Source organism: Ostrinia nubilalis, chromosome 15, assembly GCF_963855985.1.
Source record: "Ostrinia nubilalis chromosome 15, ilOstNubi1.1, whole genome shotgun sequence".
Classification (NCBI taxonomy): Eukaryota; Metazoa; Arthropoda; class Insecta; order Lepidoptera; family Crambidae; genus Ostrinia; species Ostrinia nubilalis.
Genome location: NC_087102.1, coordinates 11,615,815 through 11,642,071, shown reverse-complemented (window position 1 = coordinate 11,642,071; position 26,257 = coordinate 11,615,815). Strand labels below are relative to the sequence as shown.

The 26,257-nt window shown below is 37.8% G+C and overlaps 2 protein-coding genes and 2 long non-coding RNA genes across 5 annotated transcripts in view; 2 read left to right on the top strand and 2 right to left on the bottom strand.

Annotated features, from left to right (window-relative positions):
* LOC135078707 (ATPase family AAA domain-containing protein 2-like) overlaps positions 1 to 17,003 on the bottom strand; it is a 29,720-nt gene extending 12,717 nt beyond the window's left edge. Inside the window, exons 1-13 of the mRNA XM_063973253.1 lie at positions 16,522 to 17,003; positions 15,199 to 15,280; positions 14,693 to 14,774; positions 14,062 to 14,189; positions 13,383 to 13,552; positions 7,070 to 7,168; positions 6,377 to 6,540; positions 5,904 to 5,977; positions 4,753 to 4,875; positions 1,620 to 1,700; positions 1,278 to 1,368; positions 940 to 1,033; positions 108 to 386 (exon numbers count right to left, since the gene is read on the bottom strand). Of these exons, the coding sequence (XP_063829323.1) occupies positions 108 to 386; positions 940 to 1,033; positions 1,278 to 1,368; positions 1,620 to 1,700; positions 4,753 to 4,875; positions 5,904 to 5,977; positions 6,377 to 6,540; positions 7,070 to 7,168; positions 13,383 to 13,552; positions 14,062 to 14,189; positions 14,693 to 14,774; positions 15,199 to 15,280; positions 16,522 to 16,614 (1,560 nt within the window). The 5' untranslated portion in view covers positions 16,615 to 17,003. The remainder of the gene's footprint in view (positions 1 to 107; positions 387 to 939; positions 1,034 to 1,277; positions 1,369 to 1,619; positions 1,701 to 4,752; positions 4,876 to 5,903; positions 5,978 to 6,376; positions 6,541 to 7,069; positions 7,169 to 13,382; positions 13,553 to 14,061; positions 14,190 to 14,692; positions 14,775 to 15,198; positions 15,281 to 16,521) is intronic.
* Positions 17,004 to 17,128: 125 nt separating this feature from the next.
* On the top strand, positions 17,129 to 18,090 carry LOC135078962 (BLOC-1-related complex subunit 6). Its single transcript, XM_063973562.1, has one exon. It carries the CDS (start codon positions 17,257 to 17,259, stop codon positions 18,001 to 18,003), a length of 747 nt encoding a protein of 248 aa, XP_063829632.1. The 5' UTR covers positions 17,129 to 17,256; the 3' UTR covers positions 18,004 to 18,090.
* Positions 18,091 to 20,567: 2,477 nt separating this feature from the next.
* LOC135078961 (uncharacterized) lies at positions 20,568 to 23,261 on the top strand. Of its 2 annotated transcripts, none has more exons than XR_010258697.1 (2): positions 20,568 to 22,167; positions 22,823 to 23,261. It is a non-coding gene; the product is annotated as an uncharacterized LOC135078961 (long non-coding RNA). The 2 variants fall into 2 exon arrangements; XR_010258696.1 differs by having other exon boundaries at positions 20,568 to 22,739.
* A 984-nt stretch (positions 23,262 to 24,245) lies between these two features.
* LOC135078517 (uncharacterized) lies at positions 24,246 to 25,250 on the bottom strand. The gene is made up of 3 exons (XR_010258636.1): positions 25,115 to 25,250; positions 24,951 to 25,013; positions 24,246 to 24,742 (listed from the first exon to the last, which is right to left on the bottom strand). It is a non-coding gene; the product is annotated as an uncharacterized LOC135078517 (long non-coding RNA).
* Positions 25,251 to 26,257: the final 1,007 nt, after the last annotated feature.

Here is a 26,257-nt window from a genome sequence, read left to right as displayed (position 1 = left end):
CAAGGAAGACCAAAAAACACGAGACTCAAAGCTTCTTCTCCTTTAAATTTTGCCAAACATAAATGACACCCAAAGTACATTTCATAACTTCATTACACTTCACTGACCTGTTGAAACAGCAGCTTGAGATGCCTTTCGCTCTCACCCACCCATTTCTTCAAGCAATCCGCCCCCTTCCTCATGAAGAAGGCGACCTTCCTGCCCCCAACCAAAGTGCATTCATTGGCCAAGGCCCGGGCTAGTAAGGTCTTTCCCGTGCCCGGGGGACCGTGGAATAGCACCCCCTTGGCGGGCCGGGTGCCAAACTTTTGGAACAGATCCGGATACATGAGAGGGAATAGCACCATCTCACGGAGGCACTTTATGTGCTCTTCTAGACCACCGACCTGAAAGAGACAAAAAGTAATGGTGAAACTTTTTGCAATCTAAATATACATAACTCACGGGTGACTGACTGACTGACTGACATAGTGATCTATCAACGCACAACCCAAACCACTGGACGGATCGGGCTGAAATTTGGCATGCAGGTAGATGTTATGACGTAGACATCCGCTAAGAAAGGATTTTACGAAACTCCACCCCTAAGGGAGTAAAACAGGACCCACGCGTACGAAGTCGCGAGCGGCCGCTAGTTATTTAATAAGTATTCAAATTAAGAAAAACCTTAATTTTGGTCTATCTATTCCACTTTGATCACCTGGATTAGACTTGCTTTGATCACTCATGGAATTCTTATCCATGGGTGATCAAAGGACAGTAAAGTGTCGCCTGGGTCACGTTGGTGATCTTATCCAGGTGATCAATGTGGAATAGACCTTAATTTTTAACCTCAGATTTTATTCCAACATCTCTATGACCCAGTGTTCATAGGGATGTTGGACTGAATCTGTGACCTTTCTGTGATTAACTTGGCCAATAAATAAACAGGATACTTACTGACGTAAATCTCACGCTGCCGTCGACCTCAACAGGTTGTATATCTCTCAAAGCTCTATCTGTTTTCTTGTCATCCATTGACTTTGACTTTTGTCTGAAAACATTTTTATTTAGTACTTTCATTACGGACATAGTTTAGCAAAAAGGATCCAACCTACAAAGTCGTCGAAAATGAGTGAAGTATACCAAAGTGGTCATTACGATCTATATTACCATGTAGCAAAAAGTGTCAAATGTAACATGGTGTTGTTGGATCCTTATTGCTAAACTGCGTCCACTTATGATCAACATTTCAACAAAGTGTAGATATTAATTTAAAACTTTATGTAATACTTTACCTGCCCTTAGTTTTGTTTTTCATGGAAACATTTAGGTCCTCTTCCGTGTCACTACTTGACATACTACTACTGCTACTAGATGGTGATTGCGCTGCAAAAAGAATAACATACATTCACAGTTTGAAATATAAAACTATCATTTCATTTATGCTTCAACTAAACCAACGCGTGCGATCATAAGGAAATGACAGGTCGCGTGAACTGTCATAGGTCGCGCGACCTGTCATTAGCCTTTGATCGCGCCAGGCAATGGCAATCTGCACGCGTTGGTGTGGTTGAAGCTTTAGAGAGCGAGCAAAAAGCTAAAGTGATTCGAATACCTACGAGTATGATAATACTTACATCGGATAGTCTTACGGCGTAAAATTGTAGGTTTCCTTTCACGCAAAGAGTACGGTTTCTTTCTGATTGTGAATGTTTTGGCTGCAACAATAAATAATACATTTTATAACCTTTTCCATAGACAAAGAGTCATATTCAGACAGAAAGTTAGAGATTTAAGAACAGGAATATTCATTCCTATAACCTAATTTTGAAAGTTGAGGCGATCACCACAAACAGATTTTTATCTGTACGCTCGCCGCGCTTACGTCTTGCGTAGTCTACCTGGTAAGTGCAAGCGAGATAGCTAATGTCTGTGTGTCCTGTATTCAAATATTACATCTGTGTTGAGTAGTGTTCACCTCAACTTTCGCTGCGCGACATACAACGTGTCCCAAAATTCAAGGATAAGCCGGCGCTGCAGGATGGACATAGTCATGACTACTTCAGGAAAAATAAGAAAAAAAATCTATCTCAATTATTTTTTAAGTTACACAATAAATTATGAAATTCGTCGAAAATGGACACCCCTTATGATATTTTACATTACAATGACTACAATTTTTCAAATACTTCTGTTTTTTTGTTTGTATTGGCAACTTAAGTAGTGCTGCTGTCCACTCCAATTCTTAAAACCCCCAGAATCCTTGCAGTTTTTACACAAAAGTTAATCAAAATATGATATTTTCTTAAAATTTTAAACGATTTTTACTTTCACTCCACTTTGACTCGTCGTTTTGTAAAAAAACAGTATGAACACTACTGCGGCAAGTTTATTATAAAGTTGACGCAACTATCCAAGATTCCAAAATGGTATAATACTCTAAGAAAACTAGTCGCAAAAAAGATATGCGTACCATTTTTACAAGCACTTCGCTTGTTAGTAGTATGGGATAAATCTTGCAACTAAATTTAAAACCAGTTCTCCTCAACCAATTGAGCTGAAATTTGGTATACTTATGTAAGTACGATGACAATGCAATATTATGGTATCATTGAGCTGGATGGAGTCTGGAGGTGGCCATAGGAACTTCTAAATGAAACGGCGGAATTGCATCTAGTTTAGGTTCGTTAGATTTGTCTTTTCAAACACTATGGTGCTAGATGATGTCCAGGATCCTGGTGATGAAGTCAAGAGGTGGCCAGGAGCTGGCCATAGGAACTCCTAAACGAAATAGTGGAAGCTTATCGAGTTTGGTTTCGTTGGGTTTGTCTTCTCGGGCACTTGGGCCATGAGATTGAGAAACAACTAAAAAGTTTAAAATAAAGTTATAATCGCGCATGGAATTTATTCCTCTTTTTTTCTGTTTGCGCTACAAACTTTCGAAATTATTTGAAACTTGCATACAATTATTTTTATCGTTAACTTCTTTCGTAAAATTTCGCATTAATGCTTGTTTTTAAAAAAGTTTTTTTTTTATTATAACTTTACACTTTTTAGTTGTTTCTCAATCTCATGGTCCAAGTGCTCGGGAAGTCAAACCCAGCGAACCCAAACTCGATAATCTTCCGCCATTTCGATTAGGAGTTCCTTTGGCCAGCTCCTGGCCACCTCTTGACTTCATCATCAGGACCCTGGACATCATCTAGCACTAAAGTGCTCGAAAAGATATTCAACGAACCCAAACTATAGTCTATCCAATATAGCTTGATTAGAATGACGGCTGTCAAATGAATGTGACTAGTGTTGGGTATGTTTCGTACGGTTCACATAGATGTATCGATAAGTTTTCGAAAAAATGATATAAAAAATGCACCCAACTTTTCTTCATATCTTTATTCATAAAAATGACACTTATGATTTAAATTTAAAGACAGTAAAATTTAAAATTCATGTCAAGGGTGTACAACCTAAGTCGTAGTCATTATCATCAGTGTTCTTCAGTGGTTTTTTCCTCTCGCTAGAGGGCGGTGGGCATCTCTTCTAGAGCAACGGTGCTATGAATACCCAAAAAATTACCGGTGATTGATTTCCGATGTTTGATTATTTAAGAATGAAATGTTTTTTGGTTTTTAATAGTGAAAATTTAGAAAAACGTATAACATGACTTAAATATGTTAAAAAATTAGTTAGAGAAAAAATTTGTTAAATATGTTAAAAAATTAGTTTTAATTTAATATGACATTTGTCGATATGTCCCAACACTAACATTTTTGTAACTCGAGATAACCTTGTCGAGACGTCGTTAATACTCTAGCTTGATTTTTATAATTTCGAATTACTACTTATTGGTGTAATTTAACGCTGCATTTACACGAAATTAACATTTTTATTGGAAGCACTGTCGTCGAAAATATTGTTTGTAGGTCAGACGTGAATTATTTCTTGTCCGCCAATATTTAGCTCTCATTGATCGCTACTACAAAGTTATGTCGTTACTTTTGATGGCAGCTGTCATTCTAATCAAGCTATATTGGATAGACTATAGATGCGATTCCGCCGTTTCGTTTAGAAGTTCCTATGGCCACCTCCAGACTCCATCCAGCTCAATGATACCATAATATTGCAATGTCATCATACTTACATAAGTATACCAAATTTCAGCTCAATTGGTTAAGGAGAACTGGTTTTAAATTTAATTGCAAGATTTATTCCATACTAACTAACAAGCGAAGTGCTTGTAAAAATGGTACGCATATCTTTATTGCGACTAGTTTTCTTAGAGTATTATACCATTTTGGAATCTTGGATAGTTGCGTCAATTTTATAATAAACTTGCCGCAGTAGTGTTGATACTGTTTTTTTACAAAACGACGAGTCAAAGTGGAGTGAAAGTAAAAATCGTTCAAAATTTTAAGGAAATATCATATTTTGATTAACTTTTGTGTAAAAACTGCAAGGATTCTGAGGGTTTTAAGAATTGGAGAGGACAGCAGCACTACTTAAGTTGCCGATACAAACAAAAAAACAGAAGTATTTGAAAAATTGTGGTCGTGGTAATGTAAAATATCATAAGGGGTGTCAATTTTCGACGAATTTCATCATTTATTGTGTAACTTAAAAAATAATTGAGACAGATTTTTTTTCTTATTTTTCCTAAAGTAGTCATGACTATGTCCATCCTGCGGCGCCGGCTTATCCTTGAATTTTGGGACACGTTGTATACGACTAATCCTTAAAGCAGTTATAATAGAGGCTATTTCGCTAAGTTACCTCTGCCGCGCGTCTCCCGCTGCGCAATCTGAACGAAGGCGGGCTTAGGCTTGCGCGTGCGCTTGGAGCGGCGCGGCTGCAAACCCAGCTCGCTACCTGACTCCGACGATGACGATTCAGACGCTGTGGAGGAAAATAGAACTGTTTTAGACCACTGGTGAGGTTTAGTAATAAAACCAATACCAGGCCTGTTCATCTCCGCGAGTTTACATCGAAAACAAAACACGCACGATGGCCCACCTACAGGATACTATTCGACAAGGCCTCACATACGAGCGAGCATTGACTCACGCACGCGTATTCTTGTGTATGATGGAAGAAAATAAAGAAAATGGTGTACTAAATACTGTGCAGTATTTAACTGCCAAAATAATAATAAAAACACAGAATGTACTTTTTTAAGTTGCCTCAAGACACTGAGAGTTAAATAAGTAGTTAATATTATACATGATAATTCATGCTAAATCATGTATTTCCTTCGCCATTTTCCGCAGTTTGGCACCTCACGTCACATCATTTTACCAAAGTCAGCCCTATAGCTTCGACGCAGTGCCGATTACTGACGTTTGTCAACAAAATGGTGCCTGACTCTTGAGACAGGCTAAATTACACCATATTGTTAATGACATTGGGCATACATTTTTTTTAAATACCTTCGCGAAGTAAAACTTCTGTACGTAGTACTTATTATTATTCTATGCCAATACTTTAATCTTGATACTGTACAAGATTGACTTGACATTGGAGAAAAAAAAACACTGAAAAGTAAAGTCGTGACCATCACCGTGGGTCACGGCATATGCCGAGTGGGGTCCCATTGCTATGGGCATCGCTATTGCGATAAGATGGCACTGCTCTGTACAATTTTTCTTACTTCTTTTAACAAATTTTCATTCCAAAGAATCAGTATATAAAATTATTATTGTATCTTTATAGCTCAGGAAGTACAAGCTTTTTTGTTGTTTTGTCACTGAACAGCGGCACATGCGGTTATTGATAACGCGGCGTTTTTAAACCATGCACTGATATCGCCACCACACTCCCAGGATTATACTGGGATATGGTATCATCACACACAACCAGTGTTATTCTAATTTACAGACAGACACCAATAGAATTCATTCTAATAAACATTCGTAAAAGGAATTTACCTGTTTCTTGTTGACTATCTTCTTTCTTTGGGCGTCCTCTATTTCTTCTGGTAGATCTTACTGGAGCTTGATTGCTAAAATAAACAAAATGGGTTTTTATGGAACATTTATAATTAAAGAGAAAGCCTTTTCTCCTTTAGTGTAGATATTCATTGATGGGGAAAATTGGGTACGATTGTAACAACTCACCCTCACCAAGAAACAGTCGAGTTGTTACAATCGTACCCAGTATATCTATATAGATATATATAAAAGAAAGTCGTGTTAGTTACTCCACTTATAACTCAAGAACGGCTGAACCGATTTAGCTGAAAATTGTCAGGGAGGTAGTTTAGAGCCAGGAGAAGGACATAGAATACTTTTTATCCCTTTCGAAATTAAAAAAAAAGTCTGCTTATTTATTGCCATTAAGGCGGAACAAAGTTCGCGGGGTCAGCTAGTTTTCATTTAAAACAAAGCTAAGAAAAATATACCTCTCGCTGTCTTGCTCTTGGTTCGCCTCTTGCGTCTCATTCTTGACTTCCTCTTTAGGCTCCGCCCCCTCGTCTGTTTCTTTCTCTTTCTTACTTTCATTTGTCGTCTTTTTCTCAATCACTGTCTGATTGTTCTCATCTTCGGAATCTGATCCGGACGCATCCTGAGACATGATTTAATATGTTGTTAATACTTTCTTTCGCATAGCAATACCTGGTTGAAATATTATACGTAGATGTATACGTAGTTTTAAGGGCTACATAATGTATTATGGGTCGTATAATAGCAGACTTGTCTCGGGCGCGACATCGAACTTCCGAGAGAGAATCATATCTGACTCGTAAATAAAAATGTCACTTACGGTTCTTGTATCAACAAAGAAAATAGGACATTCGCTTTGCATTGTTTGTTCAATAATTATTACTTAGTTCTACAATATTATGACACATCTTAGAGCGCTTTCACATTTAGGCGATTTAGCAGCGCGACAAACGCGCGGCAGTGGCGTTTTTATAATGTGAAGACATGCATCCGTTGTCACATAGTATGAAATTTTCGGCAGCGGGTCTGTCGCACGTTTGTCGCGCTGCTAAATCGCCTAAATGTGAAAGCGCTCTTAGGTATAAGTTTGATGACTAATTCATAAGTATTAATTTTAAACTCAATTTATACTATAAAATAAAGCGACTCACATTAGTTTTCTTGCTGTTATTAAATCTGGCCGAAGTCCGCCTCTGGCGCGCAGAGAGCTGTGTGTCTTCATCTGTGTTGGTTGGGGGCAGGTCGCGTGTCTACAAAACATCTCACTTCTTATTCTCTACATCATTTCAGCCAATGGAAGTCCACTGCTGGACGTAAGCATAAAACATTACTGTTATTATTCTGAAGTGATAAGATATAAAAAGTGCTAATCGCCAGAAAACTAACAGAACCACAAAATGTTATGATTAATACATTGTGTCCCGTAAAGAGCGATCTTTTTGGGACACCCTGTATATTGATTGTTAGAAAACCACAATGTGTTCAAACGAATGAGTGTTATAGATTGTTGTATCTTTCGCGCACAAAGCCATGATGAATGAATAAATCAATAACAATCTGTTATTCTCAATTGCTATACATAAGAAGTAAGAATAATGGAAAAAACTATATCGTCAGTGGAAAGGAAAAAATGCTAAAGCGCCATTTTGGCCAAAATGAGTTATATACATTGTTGGATAGGATTTTTTTTTCTGCGTCGATCTATCTAGGTTTCAACTCAATCCGATGACTTTTTTGGCGCTTTAGCACTCTGAAAATTTTAAGTATTTCTAAAATCACCGCCCTCGTCGCTGCTAAAACGACGTGTTTTCAGTGTTTTTGCAACAAGTGTCGCGTAAGGGTTTTTTTGCTGGCAAAATATTTTTGCTTTCAAAACATTAAGTATTTTTTTGTTATTTAAGAACTCGAATGACTTGTTACTTTAGCAATTCGAGCTTTTTGAGTTTTATAGTTCATTGGTATATTAGTAGTTATTCATGGTTGTAGTTCAAAATGATTTGGCGTGTAAGCAAAAGTAAGTGAACAAGATTCGATTAATTTTGGCGCTTTAGCAAAAAGTAGCCTTTTTTTAATAAGCTTTAAAGTATTTTAGCGAAAATGAGAGCATTAATCAAAGCAAAAACTATAGTAGTTAAGTATTATTAACAAAGACATCTCAAACACACTTGTGACTATAAGCACACACTACGCACTCGGGTCACTCACAAGTGCCTGCAAAGATGCAAGAATGTTGCAACTATCCAAATAAATAATTTGCTCCCTGGGCACACATTTATGCCGGTGGATTCAATGCACTCAGTCATTGAAAAAAAGTGTTCGTTCGTTTCAGCCCGAACGATATCCACTGCTGGATCCCCCAAGGCCAGGCCTCCCCCAAGGATTTTCACAAAGACCGGGCCCGCGCTCGCATCCAGGCACCTCCTGCAACCACCACCTCCAGATCGTCGGTCCACCTAGTGGGAGGCCTGCCCACACCACGTCTTCCGGCTCGTGGTTGCTACTCTTTTTCCAGAAATTTTCTACCCCTGCAGCCATCAGCTCTGCAAGCTATGTGCCCCGCCCACTGCCACTAGATTTTAGCGATTCTGCGGGCTATGTCAGTCACTTTGGTTCCCCTGCGGATCTCCTCATTTCTGATTCGATCACGCAGGGAAACTCCGAGCATAGCACGCTCCATCGCTCTTTGGGCGACCTTGAGCCTTCTTATGAGGCCTATATAAGCGACCACGTCTCAGATCCACAAGCCAAGAAAAAAGGGTAACAAACACTATTGTATGGGCGCCGCGCCGTCTAATTGGCCTGCCTGCATAGCTGCAGTATATGCTGCTCTATCAAGAAAAGTTCCCAAACTAATGGCAAGATAAGTCTTTCCCTGGCTTCTTGAGGATGAAGTGAGCCGTCTTCCATTGTTTGGGAAATACGCTACAGATAGGCATTTGTTTGCAATTTCCATGAATATCTCCCTACGAATAGCTCTGGTACATAAATATCGGAGGGAAATCATCCGGTCCCGGGGCTTTCTTTAGATTTTGCACGTTAAGCACGGCCTCCTCTCCTGCCTCGGTAAAAAGGGGATCGTTTGCTGTTTGCTCTTCTAAAGTTTCGCTCTCTATCAGTTGTCGGAGACGCGTGTGGTGTGGTTTATCTATTGTCACGGAATCATCTGGATCAGCCGATTGTTCTGGGCACTCTGCCCAGTCTTGCCGTTAAAACCATTCAGGAGCATGTCCTCTTGTCTCTGGAGCTTTCCCGATGACTCCATAGATTCCATCCCACATGTTTTCTCTCTCGTGTGTCGAGCAGAACTCATTCCAACTCTTTGTTTGTGCCTCGCTGGTCTTCTGTGCGTATTCTTGTTGCCGCACTTTCACCCAGACAGAGAGAATAGGTTATGGCGTTGTGGTCTGAAGTGACTAGCATTCTGTCCACTTTCTCTTTAATCCTACCCAGTAGTGGCTTACTGCACGCTGACACATCCACTTTGCTTGTGCGCAATCTGCCCTGTCGATATTTTTTGAAAGAAGAAACTGTAAGCTTCACCTAAGCTTTCGGAAACGCTGCCCCACCATTAGTTCTAGGCGTTCACGTCTCCCCCTATAATGATGTTTTGGGTGTTTAGCTTTTTCATACCGCTTTGTGCGTTATATCTAAAGCTCAATTGGATTGTCTCCCTCATAATACACGGACACAATTCCTAGTTTTAGCCTGCCTGCCTCCAGTGTTACCGCGGCCTCCGTCTCCGTGACCAGTTAGGGGTCGTGAATGACTCAATCGGTCACCGAAGACTGAGTGACTGGTTTCTGGCGATTGAGTGCTAAGGTTATGTCCTTGTCCTCGGCTGCTTGCAGCAGTTCGGCAGTGGCTTGCTTGGAGCGTCTCAGGTTAGCTCAGATGATATTGAGCTTTCACAAATCAAATCAAATCTCCCAAAAGACCACGGACACGGTCTTTTAGGAGATTTGAACTCTGCATGTTTAGGGTGTTCTTAGCAGTATGCTGTTCTGGAAAGCGCTAAGTAAGTAGTCCTACTTTTGTTTTTCTGGGCATTCATCACTTTATCACTGAAAGCCATGTAGTGGTGGATGTTGGATGTGTCAGTTCTCGCCCTAACATTTTTTCCACGATTGTGGTGTGCCTTATTTTCAGGCTGGACAGTTTAGCCATGAGTAAGTTCCTCTGCAGTTCCTCTTCCTCTTTGCATAGGGCTTTTGTATGTCCAAAACAGAGGCATTTGGCGCATTTCACTAGTGGGGTCTTCTACCGGTCTTATCTCCAGACCTATGTGGACTGCCCCCGCCTCGAACAAGCGTTTGTAGAGAATGGGCGACACTTCCATCCATAGCATTGTAGAGTTTCTTATTTTGGGCCTTTAGATTTTCATCCTTTTCCACCTTTAGACCTTTGATTTTGAAGTCAAAAGTGGTTCTGACGGTCTTATGACATTGTCGCCGGTTATGCTCGAGTCCGTCGATGAGACTATCAGTGTGTGGTTTGGCTTTTTTGGTGGGATGGACATGGTGATGGCCGCGTAAGTCACCACCCACCATGTCCATCCCACCAGTCGTTAGTGGTGGAAGTGAAATTAAATTAAAATTGTTAAGTGTCCCTACGTTTGTTCACTATAATTCAAAATATAGTAATTACCTACCACTCCCGTACCCGGTTAGAAGTAATGACAATCAATTATGTATGATGTTAGGATAAATTAAGCATTTTTTGTCATAAAACATAATACCTATTCAATCTCTAAGCATTACTATTGCTTAAAACGTTTAATGTAGTTAGAGTTTAGTAACATTTGCTTATATTCGTTCTATAGGGTCTGCGTAGGTAAGCAAATATTCTGTAGGCTCCATGGATAATATCGCTTCTTACGCATTTTTTCGCTGGCGCATACGACTATCTTATATTGTAGTTTAGTAATTTATCTTCGACTCACTTATTAAGCTGTATCTCACTAAGTATTTTTTCTCTTTTATCAAAAAGGTTGTTTCAACTATTTAGCACTTATTGGTTGCTGGATATTTGATTATAAATGGAGGTTAGCAGTTTTACCCTGACTAACATTTAATGAATTTTCATAATTCTTTTTCTAAAGCGACACCTATTTTACGATCTAAAAGAGCTACAAACCTGGTGTTTTCATTAAAATATAGGCAAAAAATCAAGAACACAATTGCATTTTAAAAGAACTGTTTAACATTAATATCAAAAGAGATACGAATTTTTTTCGTAAAAAAAAACTTTGATCCTCATTTCCCACAAGGACGGTTTTGGCGCTTTAGTCTTTTTTCCTTTCCACTGACGATATGTATTTAATAGCAGATCTTGACTAAATGACGTGGCTGGCACACATATCAACCCGGAAAAGGATCGTAACCGTATCAGCTCGAGGTGGTCAGTATTCTTTTTATGAAACTCCATACCGTAACGCACACTTATACTAACCGCAACGCGTAAACGCCTCACCACGCAGTTGACAGCGCGCGAAAGGCGATATGGTGTTGATCCCTTTCCAAGTTGATAAGTCTGCTATGACCTCAAGTCTTGCTTAATAATTAGGGCATGGAATACCGGAATAAGTTTTATACCGGTATTGATACCGGTATTGAAATTTCAATTACCGGTATACCGAAATTTCGGTATTTTTTCGGTATTTCTTGAGATACTGCTATTTGCTGTTTAAATGTTTCCAAGAACGATTAGTAAGTCTCGTTTGCGAAAAGTTATTAATAGGCCAGTAGAATAAGACGTGAAAATTTATCAAATCGGAAATAATTCCTAAAGGTTTTGTTTTAATAGCTTCATTTGTTGTTCATTAAGACCATCCTAAGTTTTTGACTTCGACGGAGGTGTGGTGGGGCCCCCCGAAAGGGGCATTTTTCCGGTTTTATGGTTATACCGTATAAATAAAGGACTTGCAGTATAGAAAATTGATCTTCATGGCAGGTGAAAGGCATTTAATCCTGCATTGAATAAGACGAAATTCATATATTTTAGACACACCGTTTTCGTGCTTATCTTCGACAAAGTAAAAAATATGCGTATAATTAATGACCCTCTCTAAGTTCAATGGCTCGTCACCCGCTGGCTCCCAAGCCTTGAAAAGGGCCACCTTAACCAGCGTATTCCTGTCAAGCCTCGCGAGTTGGATTCGCCTATCCTTATTCATCCCAGCCGTTCCTTTACTACGGTTGCTGCGCCTCTTCCTTGCTCTCTCTTGAACGACTTTCGTGTTATCTACTGTGGCTGCCCCTCTTCCTTGCACCCTCCTGTACGACTGCGTTGCCTATTCTTATGCCTGGTCCAAGGTTCGACTCCAATAATCAACAACAACAGTTTCATATTAAAACGCTGAAGAGTTTGTTTGAATGCACTAATCTCAGGAACTACTAGTTTGATTTAAATAATTATTTTTGTGTGGGATAGCTCGTAAATTGAGGAAGGCTATAGGATATTATACGATCACGCTACGTCTAATAGGGGCGAAGCAGTAAAGAAAAATGTTGCAAGCACGGGAAATAGTATTCAAACTATTTTCACGCGTACAAAGTTGATTTCGTGGCGTCGAACCTTGGACCAGGTATACGGCTAGGCAACGCAGTCGTGCAGTAGGGTGCAAGGAAGAGGAGCAGCCATAGTAGATAACACCGAGTCGTTCAAGAGAGTGCTGGGAAGAGTTTCAGCAACCGTAGTTAAGGATCGGCTGGGAACAAGGATAGGCAAATCCAACTCGTGTGGCTTGACAGGGATACGCTGGTTAAGACGGCCCTTTTCAAGATTTGGGAGCCGTGTGGTGACGAGCCATTGGACGTAGAGAGGGTCATTAATTAATACGTATATTTTCGTGCTTATTAAGATGCTCGTGCTCGCTTCAATGATATCAGCAGAACTGACTTGACTCAATCGATTATTGGAATCGATATGATGATTCGAATCATTATCATCTGAATCAATATTAAAAATAAGTATAAAAATAAAAAGAGATGGTGTTAAACCTATCAATGACTTTCCATTAGTTGAAAAACTGCCGATATTGCAAAATTAGATCACTTTTTTCGAAAAACCGAAATATCGGTATTTTCCCCTTAAATACCGGTATCAAAATACCGAAAATTTTGACCGGTATACCGGTATTTCGGTATACCGGTATACCGGTATCCATGCCCTATTAATAATACCTTTTTTTACATGTTTTGAGACAAATAAATGCTTTCTATAGTCTGGTCTGTGAGCACGTAGAATTTTGTCCAATGACCCCAAGCTACCCATCCTTATCGCTCGCGCGTAATTATGTTGCTGTCGCGCTCGCACAGCACACTCACTGCGGGCGCCCGTCGCACAGTCGCGACAGCAATATAATTACGCGCGAGCGATAAGGATGGGTAGCTTGGGGTCATTGGACAAAATTCTACGTGCTCACAGACCGGGTTTTATTCTATTCTAAATACATTTGGCACTCACAATTTTCTTATTAACCCTCGCCTCGTCGCCGGAGGAGAACTCATCTGAGGAGCTGGTCCCAGGGAAGCCGTACAGGTCGGGGTAACCCTTGACCTTCAGCTCGTTGGTGATCCAGCTCTCGTTGAAGTTGTGGTGGATGAGTTTGCGTTTGCGGCAGCTTCTACGAACATCTAAGGAAACATCGAATGTTTATTACGCCCGTATTCACAAACGATGCTTGCATAAGTGAAGCGGCAAATCGAACGCACAGCGTTGAATAGAGCTCTGTGATTGGTTCGTGTTTCACTATGCGTCCACGCCCACTGAGATCTCATAGTAGTGTTTGTGAATACGGACATTAGACTTCTTTTGCGGCAATAAGAGGCATTCGTTCATTATTTTAGTCGTTATGCCACATACTGGCAACCCTCGGATTCGCGGAGCAATTTGAAATCACGGCGTAAAAAAAACCTAATACACGCTGCGAACACATTGCGAGGGGTAAAATAAAGCCATAATGCTGGACTTGATCTAAAAATACACAAGCAGTAAACTTTCAAGAAAGGATTTAAGTATATCCTTCATCTGGTATACCCCTTGATTAACATCTTAGTTTACGCGACGAGATGACCTAGAAGCCTGTTTATGTTAACAATAATTACAAGTTTTATTGTTTCAAATACAGTCATAAAATCCTTACTTTCTTGTATTGGCTTGTCTTCACTGTCCTCCACGTAATTCTTCCGTGGGCCGCGGCTGTGCCTGATCCGCACGCTTCTGTTCGTAGACGCGTTGTCCTCCGCAAAGAACACTCGCACTTGGCGAGACCTGTGTCGACAGAATATCAGAAATAAATAAGCGAACTTCATACAAATCCATAATAAGTTGTTTAATATTGCAAATAATACGCTCGGCACCTACGTATGATTTTCTGTCGCCGTGACAATATCTACAGTAGTGGCGTAACCTTGATGTCCGTGACAAATGCTGTGCATGGGGCCCTTGGCATATCTAGGGTTTATTTTTCAGGGGACTACGGAACCATCGCCCTGAAGCATCGCGAGGGGGAAGGGTTTATGGTCCTGGGCCCGTGGCATTTTGCCAGCCCTGCCTTATAGTTACGCCACTGAGTATGTATCTCTTTTACATATTTATGGAGAGTTAAAGAGAAACATACTGTAACAATCACAAGCTACCCGTGCGCGCCTAGCCTTACGGCACATCAAGCTAGACACTGCTGCACTGAAGCACCTCATACAACTGTAATAAGGGTGATTTTGCAATAACATGGAACAATAACTGGAGTACTTTTTATATGAAGTCAAACATACCTTCTAGAATATTTTTCAGGCTCTGTATCACTTTCTGGAAATACTATGCGAGGCATTTTGATAGTGCGGCGGCGTCGGCTATCTAAAAATATATTAATGTATATTAGGATAAATAATTGTATTAAAATTACAAACAATAGTACATCATGTGGACCCCCACTAGGTGGACCGACGATCTGGTGAAGGTCGCGGGCGTACAGAACCGGTCGTTGTGGAAATCCTTGGGGGAGGCCTTTGTCCAGAAATGGACGTGATTTCGTTGAAAGAACAAATTACATACTAGTGTCCAATTGCATCCACTATTAAGTTAAAATTAAGAAAGTATTTTCTTCAAGACAATCAAATATGCATTTGCATTAGCAGCAACGGTTGTAACTAGATTTTTGCTGAATAACAATAACCAGTGTTTTTGTATGGAGCTTGGTAGATTTTTGATGTTTGTTGAAGTTAAAATAAGATTGTGCAACTCAACCTAACTGTATAATAATATCAGACACACTACTTACATTTAGTAGGCCAATGTTGTATCTTTCGAGTGACCTTATATTGTTGGCTACTTCTTAACTCCCGTTGAGACCAATTAGATGCCTAAAATTAAGGAAATCTGTTTAAATTTTATATGTTATTTACTTAAATAATTTGAATGCTTGTTTAATTTTTATTTTGCGTGTCTAGTGTAGTTTTGACTAGACATCAGCCTCAATGACTAGTAATTAAGAATATACAGCATACATTTAAAGAACATTAAGTTGCTATACAATGTCCAGTTATGTGCTATGTGCAGTTATTTCTTAATGTATTGAATATCATTGCACCTTTCTGTATTTCATGTTAAACAAATCCAATAAGATAATTTTATTTTAACTAACAAAAAAACTGAAACAGTGAAATAGAGAGTAAAAATCCATAAATCTTATTTGGTTCCATACTCACATTGAAAATAAATGGTGAATAATATTATTATAATTGAAACTAAATAGAAAAACATTTATTTGACTATAAATTATTTTAAAACATTGATCCCAATACCATGCAAATAAACAACATGCATTAAAAAAAACATAGTAAGTAATACAGAATTTAACTAAAATTAAATAATCACACTAAGAAAATAAGAACTCTGATGAGAAGATTTAATCCAGTGGATAATTTATTCATTACTAATTAAGATACATTCTGTATAATAAAAACGCAATGCATGATATCAATGAAAACCATTAATAGAACTAAATCATATTTTTTCTTAACACCATCAAACTTTGACAAATTTTCTAATGCATACTCATGAACCCTATGAAAACTGGAGTTTCTTTTTAAAAGCTCAACAATTATATCATTGTTTGTAATAAATGTAAACCAAGATATAAAAACATTTGTGTTTTGAGTGCAAAGGACCATATGATAAACACATTTTTCCCTTTATCATCAATATTTTGTGAATGATGATGTAATGATACCATACAAACAGTGACACACTTAAGTGATCTGGATAGTGCACAAATTAAATAAATAAATAGAACCCAATTGACACCCTTTAATTTTACTTTTCCAGCTCCAATCAAAACATAAAATGTCATTCCAAAGCACATAAACTCAATAAAGGTACTACAAAACAATTTTGGGAAGACTGGAAGACAAGATCTTATCATGATGGTAATCCCCAAGACCACAACACACTGAATCCTCCTTAATTTTACTGGAAAAGCACATGCAAGTACTTGCATCAGCCAACAAGGAAATTGGGACAGGAAGTTGAGTCACAAAGTATTTCTAAACAAAGCATAGGTGCTAATGTTATCTATCAAGTAGTATCAATGAGAACGTGTCACCTTCTCATCGGAGACGCTGCCAACGTCGTTTATAGTGTAATTCCCTTCGTCAACATCTCCGTTCTCTCCATTACTGCGACGGGTTTTCACCATTGCAGTAGCTGTGTCGTAACGCTACATTCAAGACCCCAAACCCGTTATGTAACAACCAAACAACGTTACACACAATCCACAACTCGAAAAACAAGAAAATAAACGTCCAAACACTAGAAATAGTAACTAACAAGGTGATGTACGAGCGTTATCGTCTGCACATGTCGCTACAAAGCGCCATGTTAAACGGACAATGAAGTCGAGAGATACAGCAATTTTGAAATACTTAACTCACCAATTAGAATAACCATAAAGTTTACCACAATTTATAACTAAAATTATTTTATTCTTTACATATTACGGCACTAACAAAAGCTAATAAATTGCAGATTCACACGATTTCTCATTCTCACGATGTTTTTATTGACAACTGTCAAAAATTCCCGCAATTTTGACAGCTTTGTGATTGAAAAAAAGAGAAGTTGGAATGCAATGTCTATGTGCTCAGACAACAAGACGCACAATAAAGCAAACCTTTGCTTGTATTGTTATCAAAAAAAAATCTCATCTGTGCTGTCAAATGTCAACCAACTACCGTCAAAAAAATTGATGATGGATTTTGTCAGATTTTGGGATGGGTTTTGTTTGTTGATATTATTGTAGTTTTACGATTGTAAGTTCAAATAACTATTTTGCTCAATAATGTCAAACCCAGCTGAAGGAAATTCACCGTCGACAGAAGACAAAGAATTGCCCGATGACCCTTCCAACAAACAGGATGTGGTGGACATGGATGAAGAGATATCAGCTCGGATGACGGCTTCCTACAGTGAAATATCATTCCATTCAGACCAAGGCCTCAGTCCTGAAGACCACAAGGCTGCTGGGCCTTCCAGGCCTTACAACTTGCCCTCAGAAAACCGCAAACAAGAGAAGTTTCCTTTAGACATGGATGGGCATGTGAGATACGAAGGGGACATGACTCACTATGTTGCTGATGATTTAGAGTTTAAAATTAAACTCTCCAGTCCCATAACTAAGAGAGGCGAAACTCCAGTATTTGGTAGTTCAACTAGCGCATCCAGATCAAGCACTCCTTCTGGAAAACTTTATAGACAAATACTGGCACCTCAAATAGGACAAATTGATATAACAGTATTGAATGATCTCGAATATGAAGCTCAAAGGATAGCACAGTCAGTAGATAATCTAATAGAAAATTTATCCAGCATACTGCATTCCAATTCTTCGCTGACTGCTGAAAATATGGAAGTATACAAGGATGCTGTTGGCAAGACATGTGATGCAATGGACAATAACATCAAAAGCATGTATACGATTCTAGCTAAAGGTGAAGAGGTGTCACAAGCAATGATCCCTGTTCAAGCACAGGCTGCAAGGATAGCAGAAATAAAGAGACTACTTCAAATTTTTGAAAATAACTTTTAGCATGTAATTGTTGCTTTGTTATTAATGTAACTAGTGGTTAGTTGTAAATAATACATTTAGATTTTGTTTAATGTCTTCATTCAATAACTATATTTATTTAAGTTCAACTTGTATAAAATTCAGTTAGTTAAATACACCAAACTAAAATAATTAATTTAAATGTAGCCTTGTATAGTGAGAGCATTTAATAAAGTAATATAAAAAAACCCCATAACTTGTAGCTTTTGAAAAGTTCTTCAAGATGATAGAAACCGCAGGCCGCTATCTTTCCAACTGACAGGTTTGGGAATAAGTTTTCGAACGCCAAATTTTCTTACAATTTTTAGGATTGCCTACAACAACCCTTGCTGCAACCTCCTAGCATGCTTGGCTTACTACCCCTTGCTATAAAATCCTTTACATTTAATAAAAGAAGAATAAGCTACCGGCTGTATAAGTATCATTATCTTTGCCACAGAATACAATAAAAATGTCTTCATCAGTCCTACTGTAAAAAATGATTTTGTTACTAAACTAGTACAGTTATTTCTTTCACTCCTCCTAGTGTTCTCGTGCACGCAAAAGAGATAGATAATATTGAATTTAAAGAAGTTTTTTTTTTTTTTTTTTTTTATTATGGCTATGCTATGCCTCTTGCCAGTGTCGAGTTAAAAACGGGGAAACGGGAATTAAAAGCAAAAATGCCTACTTTCGGAATTTGGAAAGGAATTAATGATCAGGAAAATGAGGAATATACAGGAGATATTTATATAATATACATACGTTTATACAAAAATCAAAGCTTTATATTATTTACAGTTATAAACTTGGCTATACAATTATATACAACAGGATCTTTATGGAAAAGGAGAGACATTATAGAAGACGGGAAAGGAATGTGTAAGGAAGAGAGTTCCCGAAGGAAAGCAGAGCGGTCAAAACTAGGACAGGAGAAGAAAATATGGTTGATAGTGCCTGAATCGGTGCCACACTCACAAGAATCATCATTAATGATATGGAGTCTTGCGAGGTGAGAGGGTGTACACGTGTGACCCAACCTCATGCGTATGATAGATGAAGAAACTCTCTTATCAAATTTCAACTTGAAAAACCAAGGCTTTGTAGGTATTTGTGGCTGAAGAAGTGAAAAAAGAAAGCCTTTTGATTTGCAACTAATTTCCCAATCCGATTGCCAGGAAGAGTTTAAAGAAAGTTTGGGCAATGCTAGGAGATCATGACAATAACTCTGATAGGGAAACAAATCTCCACAGGAGACCGCCTCATTGGCAAGACGATCTGCAATTTCGTTACCTCTTATCCCACAGTGACTAGGAATCCAGGCGAAACAAACATTCAGGCCAAGTGAAATACATTCATAAAATAACTTTCTAATGTCATATATTACAGGGTACTGGTTTCTGGATTTAAAAGGAAATTGATTTAAAGCTTGAAGTGCGCTCATGGAATCCGTAAAAATGACAACATTTTTAAGTCTATATAATTTTGCATATTCTATTGCTCTGAAAAGGCCAAAGCATTCCCCCGTAAAGACGGAGGATTCTGGAGGTAATTTGACTTTTTGGACAATTTTATACTGCGAGTGGAAAACCCCGACTCCAGTAATTTCTGTGCAAGAATGTTTAGATGCGTCTGTATATATGTGATGAAAACCATTATAATCTGTGTCTAAAATTTCATTAAATTTGGATACAATGTTTAGATCTTGCTTATCAATTGGGAGAAAACAAATATTTATAGGGACTAAGAGAGATTCAATACTGCAATGAAACAATGGTAAGTGTTTTGAACGGAATATGGGAGAGGACAGAGACATTAATTTATTGTAGCTGTGCAAAAGACAAGGAATAGTTTTATGTTTCCAATAGTCTGAAATGGAAACTTTTTCTGATAAGCAGTGAAGTTTTGGGAAAAGTTGATGATTTGAGAAATTGAATGTACGAAAGAGGAATTTATCACACAGAAACTGCCGTCTAAATTTGAGAGGAGGATCACAACATTCAACTTGAAGCGCATTTACTGGACTACTTTTCATGGCTCCTGTTACAATTCTGAGAGCTTTTGACTGTATCAGATCTAATTTTTTAAAAGCAGATTTATTGCCTGGCTCGAGAAGAAACATGCCGTAGTCCAGAACACTTCTGATGAGAGCATTGTATATAAGCTTCATTGAAAAAGGGTGAGCTCCCCACCAAACTCCAGATAAACATCTGAGAATATTTATTCTTTTTTCACACTTTTCTGCAATATACTCGCAGTGTTGATTTCCAGTCAGTTTTGAGTCTAGAATTACTCCCAGAAATTTGTGATGAGGTTTTACAGGAATCAAATCATTATCATAAGAAATTTGGACAGGAGGTGGATTTCTCAATCTTGAAAAAATTACTGTGGCACTTTTATTAGCAGATAAGTTTAATTCATTATTATCAAGCCAGGATTTTAAATTAGATAGTGAAGAAGTAAGTGCTGACGCAGCAACTTCTATTTTCTTATCAATATTATAAAACAGCAAGTCATCAGCATATTGTAAAACTTTTGTATTATTATTGGAAATTGATAATGCCAAATCGTGAGTGTAAGCGTTATATAACAAAGGGCTAAGAACAGAGCCTTGTGGAAGTCCTTTCCAACAAGTGCGACTAAACGTGGAGCCATCCTGTGAAAGTTCTAGACACCTTTCATATAAGATGTTAATGATAAAGTTACTAAGCATTGTGGGAACTTTTAAGGCGTAGAGTTTTTTAAGCAATATTGGGATTATCACGTTATCATAAGCGGAATTTATATCTAAAAAAGTTGCAACAACTGACTGGTTATCAGAGAATGCAAGCCTAATATCAGTGATAAATAAACTAATATTGTCCATAGTACTTTTTCCCTTTCTGAATCCAAACTGGTTAACAGCCAGTAAATCATTACTCTCAAAAAACCATTCAAGCCGATTCTTTACCAGATGTTCAGCTAATTTCAATAATACTGAGGACAGAACTATTGGACGGTATGAAGATGGGTCAGATGGGGACTTATTTGGTTTAAGAACTGGCAACACTTTTTGGGACTTCCATGACAGAGGGACACTATTACCTGTCAACGCAATAGAATTGATAATTTGTAAATAATAGGAGAGAACATGATCATTTAAATTATGAAAGAAGGAGTACGGAATACCATCTACACCTGGAGACGAATCAGTTACATTTTGGATGATTCCCTTGAGTTCAAACAGTGTAAATGGCTGTTCAATAACAGACACAGCGACTGGCGATGGAGTTATAATTAGTTTTTCAGGGACCCATGGAGGAGCCAGTTTATCAACAAATGGACAAGCAATTTCTAACGGGATAAATGGGTGGGAAGAATCTGTCATTGCAGATTTAAATCGACGAATGTTTTGCCATACTATCGAAGATGGCGTTTCAGGGGAAATTGATAAGCAAAACTTTCTCCAGCTCTCAAACTTTTTCTTTTTAAAAAGTTCTCGAGTTTCTTCAATAACTTTACCCAATTCTGAATAATTTTCATTTGTCATATTTGCTTTATAGTTGCGCTCAGCAGCCTTTCTTTTTTTGATGGCCTCTGTACAGTCACTGTCCCACCATGGTTGTGGGGGAAGCTTACGATTAGGTACTTTTAACGGAAAAGCTCTGTTCGCAGATTCAACTAATATATTGGTAAAGGACAAGGCACAAGTGGATTCATTTCCTGAAGAGACAATTGGGAGAGACGATAGATAGTTCTCAACACCTTCTTTAAAAGTATTCCAAGCATTACTAGTTTTGTCTGGTAATCTGTGTTTAAGTAATGGAACATACTTAGATGTTATAGGACTATTAAATGGAAAAGTAATTAATATGGGGAAGTGGTCACTGCCATATGATGAAGGTAGAGTTTGCCAAGATAACAGAGAGGCTAGGCTAGGGGAACATATTGACAAATCAACAGCACTTTGACTTTGGCCTGGACTGGTAAAACGGGTAGGAGATCCTGTATTTAATGTACATAAGTTATGAGTGTCAATTATATCTAATAACATTTCCCCATAGTTATTTGAAATAGAACTGCCCCATGCACGATGATGACAGTTAAAATCTCCTAAGATGATCAGAGGTTTAGGGAGAGTTGAGATTAATTGATCAATTTCACTTAAGATAGAAGAAGAGGGGTGAGGTATGTACATAGACACTAAACAAAAATTATAAATATTTATTGCTATAATAGAAAATTCGTTACTATGATTAGGGATTGGAATTGGACTAAAAGAGACAGATTTGTTGATAAATATGGCTACTCCACCATATCCATCAATTCTGTCTTCCCTGATAGAATTATAACCATTAACTTTAAATTTTTGATTGGGTTTAAGCCAAGTTTCTGCCAGAGCAAAAACAAAAGGCTCAATCTTATTAATCATATGAAAAAAGTCACTCTTTTTGCTGATGATACTCCGGCAGTTCCATTGCATTGCCTTCGCAGCCATTTTGCAGGAATCTAATTAGACTTTCAATTAAAGGGGCAACGTTGGACGGTGATTTGAGATTACACTGAGAAAAAACATTAATCAAAGTCATTATAAGGCTAGATAAATTTGTTGTTGAGTCTTCTTTAGGTTGGTTATTGATAGCACATCCATCCCTTGGGGAAGGGAAAGAGTAGTCACGGATTAAATTATTATGGGCTACCTTATCATAGCCTTTTGAATGTGAAGGAGAGGGACGGGGTGGAAGGAAGACAGTCTTTTTGTAAGAACTTGAGGTTGACTTTGAGGAACCAGAATTAGTATTATAGTAAGGCATATTTTTAATAGGTGTACTTTGTTTTACAGGACTAGAGGACAGAGCGTCTGCGTAGGACTTGGAGACTGGAGGGTGGAGCTTGGATGCCTCTGCATACGAGATGGAATTTTCAGCCATATAAGCCTTGATTTTCTTTTGGCGGACAAATTCTGGGCATGACTTACTAGTTGCATAGTGGAAACCAGAACAAAGACAGCAGGAGGCTTGGTCTTCATGGATGGAGCAAGAATCACCAATGTGGGCTTGCCCACATTTAAAACAGCGGGGCTGGGACCTACATTGGGCCTTAGTATGACCAAATCGGCAACAATTAAAACATTGAATTGTAGGGAAAATGTACAATTCCACTGACAAAGCATTATAGCATACAAAAACTCGTTTAGGTAAAGATTGTCCGTCAAATGTTACTACGACTGATTGGGAGGGTTTCCAAGAAACTGTACCATTAATATAAGTCTTAAAATTCAATCTACGAACTTTTATTATTTTGCCACCACCTAATGGAACTGTCATGTTTTCTACGACTTCCTCAGGGGACCATTCTGCTGGAACTCCTCGAACTAGTCCCATCCTAGTAACGTTAAATGTGGGGATAAAAGCCTTATAATCATTGGAGTCCAGTTTAGGATGACTCATAAATGAATTAGCTTGAGAGAAATCTGAAAATGAGACTGAACATTTGTTTCGTCCAATTCTCTTTACACTTCCATCAATAATGTTGTGAAAGTTATGTCTCTTTAGAAAGTTCCCAAAAGTCACCGGATGCAAATAAACGCTGTCACTGGGAGACGATTGATTGCGTTGGACATGGACAATGTATGGAGCCGTATCAGAGTCATTGTAGAATTTCCGTCCAATAGTGGCGGGAGCAGAGCCCGAATTTGGCAAATCCTGGTCAATTGGAGTGGGAGTAGGAGGATCTACTGAAGGAGTTTTATCATCAGCGTTACTCGTACGACCATCAACCTTTTTCTTTTCCTGTCCATGAAGTTTTCTTTTCTTGTGGCTACGTTTGAGAGCGGGGGGAGTAGTAAATGAATTTTCGGAATCTGTATCATTAGTTACCGTCACATAAAACCCTACTGAAGGAGAAGAGTGTCCAGGAGAGCTGATAGGCTCATCAAAAACAGGGGGAACTGATCCCCCTGGGTCAGGAGGATCGTTCATGGTGAGAGACGAAAATGAAAAAAAACTTACCGAATATCAGCTCAAATAACACTATCTACACAAAATATACGTACACAATAATAAATATTTACACTACCACTACTTTCCTGATCACAATTACGCGAAAATTTATAAATAAAATCGGAAAGTTAAAAAAGACACCCGCCAAGTTTAACGTTTCCCGCGCTTTCATTTAAAGAAGTTTGTACGTGGAGAAGGACCACAGGTGCTGTCACTTTTGCATTCTGTCAAGTGAGATCCACAGATTAGAGAGTATGTCTAAAGACAGATAGGAAACGGCCCTAGTATTGGTTAAACGATAAACAAACTGGTACCGAGCTAGATTGTCCAGTAGGTGGCGCTGAATACAATATGGCGTCTGCCGCCCACAGATTAAATATACCTGTCATACTTTTTTATGATCCGTTCCTTTTCATGTATTGCGGTTAAAAATAAAACTATTGAAGTATCAAATGAAACTTTATTGATGAAATAGGTATAACATGAAATATTTTGTTTACGAAAATCAATAAGCATTAAAACTATTGGATTTTAAAAGATTACAGTTACTGTTGTGATTACAGTAGGTACATTGTTTTAGTTTTTACATAATGTACTCACGGCTTGACATTTGTATGTAACTCATACAAAATAAGTTGCGTTATGACTTATAGTAAAATAGTTTTTAATGTTCTCCATAAATTCACACGTTCACTCTCACTTTGGTTCTGTCCAATCCAATAGCCACTGTAAGCAGGCCAGATCTACACGTTTCTCACCACCTGTAAAATATATGAAATATTTGTAAATTAAGAGCAAAAAGATGCGCATGTCACCGTAAGACTGTAATCTCCTACATCATCTACATTCTACACTAATATTATAAAGAGTACAGCAGATGAACAAGTGATCTGTCTTATCTACCATACCTATCTTACTGTCTGTTTTGTTTCTAGATTTGCACTACTTTGTTAAATAAAATTAATTTACCTTGTCAAATGTGTACTTGTCAATCAATTAAATGTACATTCACAGAATCTGGATTCCACCAATCTGTAATTAAATAATTAACTTTTATTTGATCCTAGTCGAAAAGCGTCAGAGGATAGTGTTAGAATCATTTTGAGGGTGTTTTAAATTTTAAAGGTACTTACCAAATGTTCTTATCAACAGAAGTTAATATTCATCTAATACAAATCTTCCTAATTTAATGCATTTATGTCATGGCATAACTTGCAAATGAAATGAGTTCATCGTTTGTAATCAAGCATTCTTGGTCTGGTTTTATTGCTTATACAGGGTGTTAGGTAAATGGGTATATGAGCCGACACTAGGCCATGTTAACATGGTCATATAAATGGTATGGTGAAGTCAGAAAATTGATATCTTCATTTTAATTATTTTAATTTTCATACAAATCGGATTTTATAAAATTTATTTTGTATGAAAATTTAAAAAAATAAAATCATGATATCAAATTTCTAACTTCACCATACCATTTATATGCCTATGTTAACATGGGCTAGTGTCGGTTCATATACCCATTTACCTAACACCCTGTATAGGTTTCTTCTAAACTTATTTGAATAGGAAGTAAAGGTTGGTTCATCTGGATTTTAAGTAACAGTTGACAATAATGATCAGCACCGGTGATTCCATAGCAAGCACTTTTATTGTAATTGCAGCTTAACACCTTATAAGTTCGATATTAACCTGAAACAAATAGGTACTTAGATTCACTGTATAAAACACGTATCATCATTCACTGTGTCCTGCAATCTATGCCTGCAATGTACCTACGTATATTGTATTTTGGGTCCAAACTCCAAAGTATGTTGTTACTCCATGAAACGATCCATATTTAGTTTCCATTGATTTAAATGGAGTTATGAATGATATTGTAATGAAGATTTAATCCTTTGTGTGGTTCAATACTTGATAAAACATGATGTTGCTGCAAGCTGCAATAACCTTTCTCGAGTGGATATCTTATTTGAGAGAAATTTCTTCTTAAAACAAACATCAATCCAACTGGCAATCCATGCACATGTAGTTCTTATTAATATTGATTGAGAAATTATTGATTTTAGATAAAATTTGTTTAAAGAAAAACACGTTTTTTCGATGAAAATTTTTGACGTTTTTTTTTTTAATAATGTCACAGTTGTAGCTTGAGACGGAACTAAATTGATTAAAGTGAAAATTACGACTTTGAATTAATATACTTTTAAATAAACATTTCATTTATAGAATGCAATAGATTCAATAAAATAATTTATAAATAAAAGTTGAAGTTG

What these genes read in the sequence shown, in the direction of transcription:
- LOC135078962 (XM_063973562.1), top strand. Translation starts at nt 17,257, where the DNA reads ATGTCAAACCCAGCTGAAGGAAATTCACCGTCGACAGAAGACAAAGAA.